General features: G+C 38.5%; 1 protein-coding gene across 3 annotated transcripts in view; it reads left to right on the forward strand.

Annotated features, from left to right (window-relative positions):
• Positions 1-14,320, forward strand: part of si:ch211-51h4.2 — a 98,481-nt gene that overhangs the window by 59,837 nt on the left and 24,324 nt on the right. For all 3 annotated transcript variants that reach the window (XM_043252237.1, XM_043252238.1, XM_043252239.1), the window contains exon 13: positions 4,042-4,084. In XM_043252237.1, coding sequence (XP_043108172.1) covers positions 4,042-4,084 — 43 coding nt within the window. The remainder of the gene's footprint in view (positions 1-4,041; positions 4,085-14,320) is intronic.

Raw genomic sequence — 14,320 nt, forward strand, 5'->3', positions numbered from 1 at the left:
GTCTTAACGTACCAGGTGTTGTTTTTCATGGGCCGAAGTCTTTTTTAACAAATGCCAGTTCCGGTTTCTGTGGGAGAAAACAACTCGAGGTTAGCTGTGCCACTTTAGTTTTGCTCTGTGAGCTGTTGTATCCTGCTCTTATACATCTGCGTTGAAAGCACATCTTCTTTCTATAATGCAGCATGGCAGATAACGAATTAGAGCGCGTTTGGTACCAGTCGCGAAGAATTACAGCTCAATAAAACAAGTCGCACAATGAATGACAACGCAAGTCAGACTGAATCCGAACATCGCTTTCGCTCTTTTAATCGTTGTCTCCTCGGCTCTATCAGCGACGGGGGAAATGGAGAACATCCTAGGCAGGAGTCTTTTTTAGCAATTCATACATTACGGTGCTTGTTTATGTATGAGGCTTGTATTAATATTTAAATGAGCTCCGTTCAAATCGGTGTCATGTGTAATACAAGCAGATAGATTTCTGGCCCTAATGATTCAGAGTTGTTTGTGTGACGGTGGATAGAGTAGCACGATTAGACACGTCAGTCAGCGCTTTCTCGGCTCCCAGATGCTTCCCAGTGCAGCCGTTTTCACCCCGGCACACACCTCGAGTGATGCGCCGAGCATCGTATGATTGACTAAGCAGCACTTAAGCAGGTGAGGACCCTGTAAATAAGCTTTTCCCCCAGAAACGGTCTCATTTTAGGCCCCTCCCTCCATCTCGAGCTCTCCGCGGATGGATTCCGCCACCTGGAGATCGCAGAGTTCTGCTTTTTCGCGTTTCCCCTCCCATCCGCCGTTTATATATCGGCCGGGTTTGTCGAGGTAATCCAGGCAGCTCCAAACTGGCGAAAAGATGGAGTTAGGGAAATGGATTTGTGGAATAAAATGAAAGTGTGTTTTGGGATGTGAGTGTGATGTAACTCTGACAGGGGATTCAGTGAGCCGCATAACTCCGTTCACTCATCTGTGGAGGGTTTTTTTTTTTTTTTTGGTAAAGCTTTACTAGACTGCAATTTTGCTCCGAGGCCCTCGTGCTCTGTAATTTACTTTGAAAGCCATTGTTGGCGCTCTTAAAAGAATAATTGGTGAAGACTAACACCATTCGAACTATTCAAACAATATCTAAAGGTGCCGCATCAGGCTTAATTTAGAAAACACAACATCAATGGGAAAATTGAAGGCTTGCTCTTAAACACGCCCGCCACTTGATTTTTTTTTCCCCCACAAAATATTTCCTTTATATTCGCAGTGAAACAGATTTCCATGTCAGTATTTTGACAGTTATTTAATTTAGCTGTCTGCACACCCCTGCTTTTTGAATATGTGAATGTTTTCTTAATGACGACAGGTGTCGGCGGTAGTTATGAGAGGGAATGATGGGACTCTGGGTGAGAGATACGCAGAACAACAGTGGCCCCTGGAGGCCAAACGATGCGCTGCATGAGCCCGGCCCGCTCGAACCATCCATTATCAGGTGCATAAGTGCCTCGAAAATAAAATCTGCTGAAGTTCACCGCGAATGTGTTGGAGGTCGTAAAGTACCGCTTGCGTGCGAGTGCGTTGTTACGCTCGTAGTATAAGCTGCATCTGCGAATGCATGTCATCTAACTTGCAATTAGGCATAAATCAATATGTAGCTGTTTGTTTACGGGTTTCAAGTGCATGTTTACGAGTTCATCCCAGAATAAGTACCTCGTTCATCGTCTGTCTTTCTGTACTGTGGCCGTCTACGTCTCTCTCTCCCTCTCGCACGCTCACTCGCTGTCATTCTCACTCTCGGCATCAGACGTACAACTCACTAATGAGTAAAAGCCTCCCTTCAGGGCCGCCATGTGTAGTGAGAATCTCTAGAGGCTCTCCAAAAGCTGTAGTGGTAGATTTCATCTCATGATTTGCTTCACATTCAGTTTAGGCTTTCATTTGCCCGTGCGATTCAATTAGCCGTTTCATGCGGTCCCCTAACAGCAGTTTGACTCCGTCACCTTATTCAAATGTGCACACAGTTCTCCAGGTTTTTTGCCTGCACCAACAAAACCTGGGGACAAAGCGGTAGACACCTGGGCGTGCGGACACGAGGGATTCGGTGGGAAATGTGGGGCGCTCGGTTTCCCAGCAGGCCTGTTGGAAGTTTTTGAAAAATGGAGGTCAGACACGAAATGTTTCGCACAATCCTCTGGCTGCAGAGAGGAGGACTCCAGGGGAGTGGGAGGAAAGAAATAATTAAAGCCAAGAGAAATTCATTTGCGCCACAGTTACAGAGAATGTCATTTGCACTGCATTATGTGTCTCTTTTACAAAAGCCGGGGTTAAATATTTTAAAGGCCTGGCTGCCTCTCATCTGGCGGCCTCCATTATTGAAAACGAAATGTACTCTAGCAGACAGAGGCATTACCCCACAGCTAGAGGGTCAGCCTGCTTCAGACGTTGCCTTGCGTTTGATAACCTCTGGATTCATTGATTATATACAGCTGATGGATTCTAAGCACTGACTCAGAGCTTTGCTTTTTCAATTCAATTAAAGCACTATAGTGGAGCTACTCGATATTTCTTCCACGCAGGCAATTATATTGTCAGCTGCGCGATTGATTTGTCTACAGTCGTTAAGACTTTTTTACAACTGGAGCAGAGGTATTTTCTATAATTATTTATTATTTTTGGACTGAATTTGATAATGCCATTGTTCATATTGATCTGCTGTCCTTACCCTGGTTGTTATATGCTCATGTGCCAGTTTATTTAGTCGAAGAACACAGGGAGTATTGGGTAATTAAAAGGGTATTACTAATATCCGCTAATAAAGAATATTTATATGCAAGGTTTAGCTGAATAACGCGACTCATATCTTTCTCCATTTGTACCCGTTGAATTGTTCGCAAAATACATAACGGAAATACATGATTTATACATGGTAACAAATATATTAAGTGTTTAATATATTTAATTTCTTCAGTGGCAGATTGGTTGATTGATTTTTAAATCGCTCTCAAAATTATCACACTTTATTTTGAGATACAATTCTCACTATTGACAAACCATACTGTAAGTAATACAGTAAGCAACATACTGGCTATGAGAAACTGTGCTTTTACAGATCACATAAAATATTATACTAACCCTACCCTATAAGGCAGTTGTTAAGTTTTGGTTTAGGGTGGGAATAGAGATGTAGAACATAGTCATGCAGAATAGTATTTGTAGTCATTTTCATTTTATTGGACCTCAGTTATGCTGTATGGAAGGACAGAGCATGGAGTTACTATGATAGTTGACTTGTACCGCCCCTTTGGTTGATGTTAGAAGATGACTGAGGTGAAGTGAAAGCAGTAAGTCAATGCATTTTCTCATTGCTGGCCTGAAGCAAAACACTTGCCAAATGATTTTCTGGCCAACGAGGAACAAAACAATGTATTTAAGGTTAGTTCTGCCGTTTTTGCCATGTATGTGGTCAAATCTCCTCTGTTGATTTGCTTTCAGACGTAACCTCCTGGATGATTTGAAATTGGCCAGACATCAAGTATTACTGCAGGCTCCCTCTCTCCAAAAGCAGATTAGTAGCGCTGAAATACAGCCCTCTAGCTACAAAGCCACAAAGAAAAAAGACAAAAAATTATTTGAATTTCAAAGACACAGGGACTGAGCCAAAAGCAAGGACTTTATAAGACACAACAGTGAATGAAAATGGAATGGAGAATCAGTCCACACATTCCCAGAGGGGTGACTGTTTGAAAGATCGGAGGTACATTTTACCCTGTGGACCAAACCTAGAAAAGTTTTTACGGAGGCTTGTAACGTATTCACTCCATGCTCCACATGCGGCAACCTTTTGGCCTTGCCTTTAGGCTTTTGACCGCTTAACTAGAATGTTCTTCAGTGTGACTGGAGTAATAAAAGAACTGGATTTTAGTGTCACAGAGTCAAAGTATCTCTCGTTTGAGAGACATACACAGGGCTATACTTGCAGTCACTTGTGCAACACTTATAATTAAAGCTGACTATTTCTTTCGTTACATACGTGTATATTTTGTTTTGTTTTTTTGGCAGGTCCGAAAAGGCAGGGGAGATCGCGACGATACCGCTAACCAAGGTAATAAGTTTTACTCGGTGTCCAATGCTTCTTAAATCCAAATCCAAATACTTTGAATGTGTGACGGGCCAAGAATAAGTAAATATTAAGATGCTTTCTCTATGTTTAAGCCTTGGAGTGGTTTCTCATGTAATCTACTCTAAAGTGTTTTTTTTGACTTTCAAAGGTCAAGTGTTTTGCAACTCAGATAGGCTAGTATGTGGCTTGAGAAGCTTTAATCAGACTTCATGTCTGAATCACAGATCGTTATTGCCGTCTGCAGTTGACATTTTGATTTGTTGAAGCTGTTTGTTTTTGACTCCCTCTTAGGGATCATTCTATCACTTTAAAACAGAGCAGCTCTGAGGCCTTTTGAACATCTATATGTAAGGAATATAAAACATAAAAACAAACCCATAGCAGTTCAGTATAATACTAACTGGATAGTCCAACTTCACATAAATATTAAAAAGCTAATATTATTCAAATGAATCTCGTAAAACCTGTCAATAAATGCCAAGGTCACTTTTCGCCCCAGAAACCAAAGAAAAGTCTTATTTTGCATAAAGAAACGTACTTTAAGCATACATTCATGTAACTGTCTTAAATAATATCAGAATGCAGGGAATATTAAGCAGAATTCTATTTTCATAATTCAAAATTTTAAGGAAAAAAATTGCCCATATGTCCATATTCTTCTAGGATCTTTCTATCAATTGCTTTTTAAAATCATCATATTATTTATTTAATACAAATGCTTTTATTTTTTTTTGTAGAATGCAAAGTAGATATTTTCAAAATGTTTGAATTTTTAATTCTGTCCAAAACAACATATGTTTAGTTGTTTGTTCTCTCTCTCTCTCTCTCTCTCTCTCTCTCTCTCTCTCTCTCTCTCTCTCTCTCTCTCTCTCTCTCTCTCTCTCTCTCTCTCTCTCTCTCTCTAGATTGAGAAATCTATTAATTTGTATGTCATTGAAGAAAATGTGAAAAACAGCATACAGGTTCAAAACAACATAAGGATGAGTAATGGCAGGATTAAAATTTTGGGGGGATTTAATTTAAATACCACGACCGACTTAAAGACCCACGCTATCCCATTTGGGTGAAACCCTTTTCGTGTGAACAGTGTTTGGCAGTTCGGCGGCAACTCAAGTGTGAAAATCATTCTTGTGTCTCGTGCCTATGGCTTTTACTCTGGACATTAGCTTAGAGGCAGGAGAGGAATCACAATAATGAATAATGCATGACTAAATATTTTCAAGCGCGCTCTTGTATCTTGGCGCTCCTCTTGGTTTGCTTGAGTCTTACCAACCTTGTAATGAGGCTAAATATTTCCATTCCAATCTGTTAGCATACAAAGATCCCAGCCTTAGCTCAAGACGTTCTCGGAAGCTTCCCGTGTGGAGTTGTGAGTAATGTGCATGGACGTCAACGTCACTCGCCCAATGCATTCAATTTGTGATGCTTCACGTACGTGAGCTGGATGTTTGTTTGCGAAGTTGCTTCATTTCCACCTCTCGCGGCGCCGTAGCTTCGCTGGCTGCTGTCCAATCAATCTTTCCTATTTGGAGTATGATGACTGTAATGATTACCTCATTCGTGTCATTCATTCTCAAAACAGTAGGTTAAAAATGAAATAAACGAAGCGGGTTCAGAAATGTTTGTCATCAGCTCCTGCCGCAGACGGGCTTCCTCTTTGAGGAAGGGAGGGGACTCAACAGGGGGTTCATCACCCTAGTTAGTAAACATTGCTCTTTTTATGCTGTCACGTTTGGGTTGGCAGAGCACACGCTCGTTTGAGGACGTTTTCAAGCTCTGACGTCCCCGCTTTCCCTCTGACATTTGCATCGCACCGAGTGCAACCTTCATGCTTCGCCTCACAGAGATGTGCTGTATTACAAGAAGGCTTTGTGAGGAAAGACTTCAGCTCCGCTTGTTATGAAAATGTACAAGATCTAGTGGCTGGCTGTTCATGTGCTGGATATCACCTCCAAAGCACCTTCTGTTTATATTAGCATAAATACCTTTTAAGCAGTTTTGCCTCCTTTTTGTAATATGCGGGCATCTACTTAAGCAAGATATATCACATGTATTTAATTTAGCAATGTTTAACTGCAGTGAAAAGTTGCATTCTTAACATAATTCTGCATACTTTTCCTCTTTTCCCGTCTCTGCACATTTTGACAAGTCTTTGAACTTTTTCTTGCGCTCCTGTAACCAAATCTGAGTGTTTCGAGTTCATGCTGCCGGAATTTGTTAGTCCAGTCCGCAAACTATGTAATTCCTCTCCGATCTTCCCGCTTCCTTGTATCTTACTTTCTCATTGGCTGGGAGATAGGACCTAAAATCAAAACCTTGATTTGTTGAACACTTTACCTTGATTACGATTAATGATTTATTTTTTTTTACTTTTAATATATCGACATAAAATATATTGGTTTTACTTTTTTATTTTGATGGTTTCTTTAACATTCTGTTGACTTTAAGTAACGTTGCACATACATATCTACCAACTCTCATCAGAGTGTTAGTAATGTATTACTAAACGGGTAAGGTTAGGATTAGAATAAGTTAACATTTTACTCTTGACAGTAGAATGTCTTTCGGGAGACCATCGCAGAGGATATTAATCAAACAGTCTATCAATACACTTTTAAGTCTCTTAATTATAATGCTGAGGCTTATCAGGTGTTCATAAATATTGCTGACACCAAACTGCATGGCATTTCAATATCTACAGTCTCAGATGACACTTTTTATTTATATAAAATCTGCTGAAGTTATCATTATCAACACAACAAGCATTTTGTTATAAGAAAGCAGCCACCAGGAACATAAACATGATTGTTTGTGATCTCTCTACAACGGTTTACTTGTCACCCAGACAGGTAAAGTGAGGAGGTTTTGAAGCAGTGAGCGTTCCAGACGAGTGATTGACACACCCAGTGTGTGCTTCCCCTCCTGCGACGGGTCTACTGTACCAGAGGAGCGCCAGCGCGCTATACAGAGTCTATAATTAGCCTGTCTCTAATCCCTATCATGCGGTGTATTTATTATACACCACAGAGTGTTTGTGTGTGTGCGCTGCTACAAAACTGCCCTGCCGCAGGGAGCCAGTCACTGTACTCACTAGTTAGTGACATGATTGACAGGTGTTTCTCCACTTCCTCAACTAGCAACAGATGCTTACCTGCAAGCCACTAACAGGAGCCCAAAACAGTCGCTGAGAGCATATGACAGCATTATGTCACCCAAAGAGAGTAGTGCAAATAAAATAATGGTCTGGAAATATATATATATATATATATATATATATATATATATATATATATATATATATATATATATATATATATATATATATATATATATATACATTAGGTTCACATATTTTGGACACTGACACATACATTCGTCTCTGAAAAGGATTAAAAATTGTTTGAATTGTTTGAATTTAAAAATTGAATTGCGGACGTAACAAAATTCTTAGGAATTACATTTTTTATACATGTTCAGGGGCTCAAATGTAATTGGAAACATAAACAAAATCACAAATGGATATCACAAATGGGCTTTCTCTCTTGTGATGCTTTGCCAGGTCTTTGCTGCAGCTGATTTCCATTGTTGTTGGTTTGTGGGTCTTTCTGCCTTTATTTGTGCAAGTGGTCTGGCTTTTTTAAATGTTTTTCATGATGTCTCATATGGCCTTGTTTGCACCTTGTGATAAAGCCTCTTTATTTGCTCTGGGAAGGTTTTCTCTTGATTGTCGACTTTGACAGACACATCTACCTCCTGCAAAGTGTTCTTCTCTTGGCTGGATGTTGTGAAAGGGATTTTTTTTTTATGGAGAGGACCCTCCAATCATGCGTAATAGTTGATTTATTATATATATACGCACCCACACATACACACACACATATATATATGGACTCTTTTTGTTGCTGTTTTTGTCCTGTACCATGTGCTCTGTGTGCCCTACCTTCGTTTGTGTTAATTGTCATTGTCTTCACCTATGTCTAGTTAATTTAGTGATTTCCCGTTTGTATTTAAGTGCTAGTTTGATCCCGTGTAATCGTCGGTTCTCGTCTTTAATATGCGTGTGGTTTTTGTCCTATCTGCCTGCCTGCCTGCCTGTAAAGATATTATTTCGGTCTGAAGTGTTTAAGTTTACCTTATCCTCGTTGCGTGCTCTCTTGCTAACCACACCGTGACAAATACACCCAACATGATAATTATCTATTTATTATCATGTTAATTACTGTGTGCCTTTTAAATTGCGCTACCAATGGTGATTGAATCTGACAATCGATTAGCTCGTATCACATGCAAATTATGGTTATTCTTTATTTTCAAATGATTAATATTTACAACATCAGCATTGCGTGACTGTGAATATAGTATGCATTATCTTGTAGAATTCAATTTATGTGCAGTCTAATGTGTAATTGTCATAGCATTTGAATTTCATATTAAGAAATTCTTTTAACCCAAAAAACAAACTATGCCCCCATCTAACAGGTTTGTTGTAACTGTCTTTAAAAGACAAATCTTATTCAGTAATAAGATGCCCATTAGGTTTTGGAATGTAAATTAAATTCAGTGCACTTTATTCAGTGAAAAATGTTCTCCTTTATTTAGTGATGGTTGTTAGATTGTATAAAAAAAAAAAAAAAAAAAACTACTCGGATGGCAGCACATTCATTGAGGAGGTGGCCGTGTAGGTGGTTACTTGAAATGCAGCACAGATATTCCGATTATTTTTCTCACTTTTAATCGTGTTACATATTATGTATGCTTGAACGGTGAAATGAGTCAGAACTTATGACTGTCGCACGTTGCCTTCGTGCCCAGAACAACATACAAGAGCACAAACGCTGGTACGGAACGACACACAATTATCCTTCACAGCCATTTTAATGAACGCGCCGTTCCATCAGGTCATGAATTAGGCTAATTCATCAGTCCGTTGTATAGTAATGGGCAGGAGAGATTAGTTTAACCAACAATGAAGTTGTAATTGCTGCATCCAAAATTGCTCACTCATTGACTGCTCCTGTTATAGTGAATGTGCATCGTGCACTAAATAGGGGTGGAGTAAACATAATTACTGGAAATATTTGGATGCTGATATAAATATCCTTAATCAGAGAGTTATTTATAATAACTTTACTTTGTAGTTATACAATAAGACCACTAACTTTTAATATATAAGTATCATTTAAATTAGTGATGCATAAAAATGCATTTATTAGGACAAATGTTCACTATTATCTAGCTGCATATTAACATGCCTTTTATAAGCATATTGGCTGTTTATTAGTACTTATAAAATGTATTCTGAGTGACCATATTCTACATACCCAATCATATCCAATGACTTAACATATTACTAACCATTAATAAGCAGCAATTCTGGAGTTTAATAAGGCAAAGGTCATAGTTAATGGTTTGTTAATAGCGAGAATTGGATCTTAAAATAAAGTGTGACCAAAAAAAATCTGACCTTTTTTAAATCAGAGTACATTATGGGTATAAAAGACTGTCAAGAAGATATTCACTCAGAAAAGAGCTCTTATTAAGCATTATATATAAAATATGAGCAATTTTTGATACATTCGATTTTTAGATGATGCAATTGGACAGTTTAACTATTAGTACAATTTTGAATTGAATATAGTTCTGACTGCTTTGTCAAATCTGGTTTACGTTTGCACTTAAGTTTGATAGATAGTTACATTGTTAGAAGATCCTTCCCAAACGTTAGTAACAATCATCACTAATTCCTTAAAGCGTTTTGGTTGTTTTCACTAAAAACAACAGGTGTTCAGAAACAATTTTTCAAGTTGTGCTGAAGGAAACGCATGGTTTATTCATCTAAAGACCATGGCAACTCCAATCCAAGCCTGAATACCTCCAGTAGAGAGCATTCATGTGCTGTTTGAAGAGATTATGTAACATTTATTACATATCTTGAGCATAAAATTAGACCGGGACATCTATATTGCAAAGGTAGAAATAATATATATAACCTGACATGAGTTATTTTTGTTCCTCGTCTTAAGAGTTCTGTCTGATGGTGTAATTCAGCCGTTGGAGGTTTGACTGTGATGGAAGGCAAGAGTCTGCCAATCAGGATGTATTAGGAATTCTCTCTGTATTACTCTGGGTCAATATTTGTCAAAACCATTTGAGCACTATTTAAAACAGCTGAGATCCATTTATTATTCAGAGGTTACACTGAATGCCAGTCCAGGGAAGACGAGTGGGAGATGTCAGTCGAAATGGATGGATATGCGAGACCTGACCTGCCTGCTTTATTATTGGTTTTAAGGGGACGGGGAGAGGAAATATGAATAGACACTGGTGAAGATGAAAAATGTGAGGGAGGCCAGATATCGATACGGCAACACCTTTGCTTTCGAGTCAGATTCGGTGTCAGATAAGGCAAAGAGCTCGGGTGCCACTGTACGCGCAAAGAAAAGGTGAACATTTTCGGAGGCTGTACATTATAAGAGGAGGAATGAATAGATGCCGATATCGATCAGAGGAGGAAAAAGAAAAAAATGGCCTAAATCCAGCATTATGGGTAGAAAATAAATCATATTCGAGTTGAGACCAAAGATGACGCTGTTCTTAGTGCAGTTGGGAAAAAAATAAGAGGTACACTAGGAAAATCTATTTTCACAATTATCTTTTCATTATTTATGATGTTTACTATAGGTTTGGGGTTATAAAAAATGATTGCAACCGAGATCCACCGCAGATGCTTCAGTGAAACTCTTGGACACTGCGTGTGATTGACTGTGCAGATGGTTATTTCTGCTTTGTGAAGATTAGGGACACCACTGGACTCGCATTTATTTTTGGAGTTCGTACCATAATATGCATCAGAATTTTTGCTGAAGCTACATTCACCCAATTTGTTCATCTCCATTCAACATCGTCGATGCTTGACGAAAGTCTCTCATCTGAATCATCTTCGTCCATGTTTTATTCTGGAGTGAACCGCTTCAGACTTTCAAATCTTCAACCTTAAGAAAACTGAAAAGAAAACTTTTGAAGTACTTTTCCCGCAAGTGAACTTTTGTTCCTCATTCACATACGAATGTGCAGAGCACCGGTCTTTTGAAGCAGGTGGTGAATCAGCATTATTTGCTTCAGCAGCCTTCATCATAAGGAATATATTAGATCCTTCTCATGGGATGTTACGAGCTGCGTGGACGAGACAGCAGGTCAGCCGTCCTGTAGCCCTGTTTTCGTGGATCGGACGTGTTGGACAAACTTTGATGTGCTCATTTACATACTGGTTAATACACGGACTCATAACAGGTAATGTTCTTGAGCCAGTGCCGGGCTGCTTTGAGATTGATCTAATTTGGGGAGCTCGTCTTTCTCGAGCTGCACGGTGTGGGCAAGGATTATGCAGATGAGACCGGTTAGCCAATGAATCCCTGGGGCTGAAGGCATCGGGAAAGAAAATGATGGCAGCACGGGTGCTGCAAGACAGGTGGAGGAGAAACTGACAGAAAACAAAACATGATGGCATTAGGAAGGCGAGGGAGCTGTAGCACGTTTTTCATTCTTTAGAAAACAGCTGACAGGGCAACTAGATGAACGCGTTCGTAAAGGAAGTTGTCAGGGCTGGTCAGTAAAAGCTGACAAGACTGAATTTCCCCCTGGAACATATTTTTCACAAAAACTTAGAGATTTTTTTTATTCTTGGACATGGATCTTAAAATGTTTTAAAAACAAAAATGTGTGTGTATATATATATATATAACTTTCTCTGTTAGAATTATGCATATAAAATAACCTCTCATTGCTGGCAACTTGCCATTTATATTATTATATTTGCTCAACTTCAGCACCATGGACAGTGCATCAGAATGAAACAAAAATGGGAGATGCTTTTTATACACTACCACAAACACAGTGAATAAAGCCAAATGTGTAATAATGCAAATATAAATATAAGTGCATCATAATTTTAATAATTAAATATTTTATTTATTAATATTTTAAATATTGTATATTTTTATATATATATATATATATATATATATGTATATATATATATATATATATATATATATATATATATATATATATATATATATATATATATATATATATATATATATATATATATATATATATATATATATGTGTGTGTCTCTGTGTGTGTGAGAGCATAATCAAATATAAATATAAATGCATCATAATTGTTTTCATTTGTATTGCTGTGTTTTTATTACATTGCTTAAGTGATGTTTCAGAGTTTTTTAAAGGAATAGTTCACCCAAAGTTTTAATTACACTATAAACTACTCACTCCCGAGCCATCCTATCTGTATATGACGTTCTTCTTTCTTCATCCACTAGCATTACCAAGCTTGGAAGAGCCAAGATAAAAAATAAAAAAAATCTTGACTGTGTTCATCTGAAAGAAGAATGTTATATACACCTAGGATGGCTTGGGGGTGAGTAGTTTATGGCGTAATTTAAAATTTTTAGGTGAACTCCTTTAATGCTCTATCATATTGGAAATATGAATATCCTCCTCACCAAATCCAACCCTAAACCTATCCTTTAGTGTTAATAATTACAAAACTGATACCAAAAGGCATATTTTGATGCAACCATGGCATTTCAACTGCCTTTATTAGAATTGTTTTGTTGAACAATTTTAACCAAGTAGTTTAAATGAGTTAAACTCAAGTGTTTTTTCCAGACACCGAGGTAAATTTTGTAGAGATCACACAGCAAAAGAGAAAATAACACGTTTCCTCTGATGGCTTCTATTTATGCCACTGTGTAACTGAAATCTCCATAGCGTTCAAGTATGCTCTCTTTCTAGCAAATTAATCAGCGCTGCATATTTATAAACATTTCTCTCAGCTTCACTTGTATAATTAATAAAAAAAAAAAAGACAATGGATGCAGATGGACTCCTCTGCATGAGGCCCCATTAGAAGTGTACTGGTATGTGCTGCTTATAACATAATGATGTAATAGTTTTTTGCAGTGCTGAATCATTGTTTCTCAATTGAATAGCTGGCTTATCCAGCAACATCTAATAAAATGAAATAGACTAATAAATCCCAGGGGTATATCACCTACATCATCAATTCCGTATAATCCTGCTTTTTCTTGCTTGCGTTGACAGTGCACCCTGCTACGGGGTCCCGCGGCATGCAATCATGGGGGAATATACATTTGAGAGGTTTGCTGTGACCACTTTACATTCGTAGCCTGGAACCGCAGCTCCTTAATTCAGAGGCAACCATTGAAGCAGATGATTTTGCTGAGCAACATCAAACAGCATTAGCTGTAGTTGAGACTCTTAATGTAAACATGATAAGTTGGGTGTCAAGAAATATGGGCTCTCTCATTGATCACGGAACAAGTACAGAGATTTCGCTGGGTCTTGACATTCCCAGCACTTCATCAATTATTCAGGCTCTGCTGCAGGCGTTTGGGACACGCAGGGCTGTTTAGCATTATGCTGTAACTCTGCGCTCCCAGGTTCTCTGTCGGGACACATGCTCCGATGTTCCCCTGCACCTGCCGGAGAGCTTCTGACAGGATCGTGTGTCCACTGAGAGCTGCTTACTATACATGTCGAGAGCATGATTGTTTCCATAGAAGTACCTTGGCATGCTTCACACAGGCAACGTAAAGTACTATCCAGGGGTGGGTTTCTCGTTGATTAATCACCAGAGTACCATGCATCGTTTTGGAAACAAACTAGCTAGTCCGAACACGGTCACATCACCGACGTTTGGACCACATTAGTTCAACAATATAGGGCCTTATTAAAAAGGAGCTTTGCTTCTAACCACAGGCCTAGAGCTGTAGTTTCAACCACGTCCGTTTTTGATGCTAATTGCGAGCATTTGTTTGAACTATGGTTTCGGGAAACACTAAATCGTTGAGCTATGCTTGTAACGACAGAGACTGTGACCATAGTTGGCTAACGATGCTTTTGGGAAACCCTCTCCCGTACTAAAGATCCCATTCTGTTAAGAAGAACTTTCAACTAAATCTAGCAGCTCCAATATCTATCTAGCTATTGTTTGTTTGTTCACTTAGCCTTTTATTTGTTTAATAGGTTAATAATTTGTTCATGTTGTTCTATCATTCTTTAATTCTATCTATATTTTGTTCATACGCTCATTTGTTTGTTCATTCAGTTGTTTGATCATTCGTTCTTCATGTTGTTCTATCATTCTGTTGAGAACTTTCAACTAAACCTAGC

Source organism: Puntigrus tetrazona, chromosome 11 (assembly GCF_018831695.1).
Source record: "Puntigrus tetrazona isolate hp1 chromosome 11, ASM1883169v1, whole genome shotgun sequence".
In the NCBI taxonomy this organism is placed as follows: domain Eukaryota; kingdom Metazoa; phylum Chordata; class Actinopteri; order Cypriniformes; family Cyprinidae; genus Puntigrus; species Puntigrus tetrazona.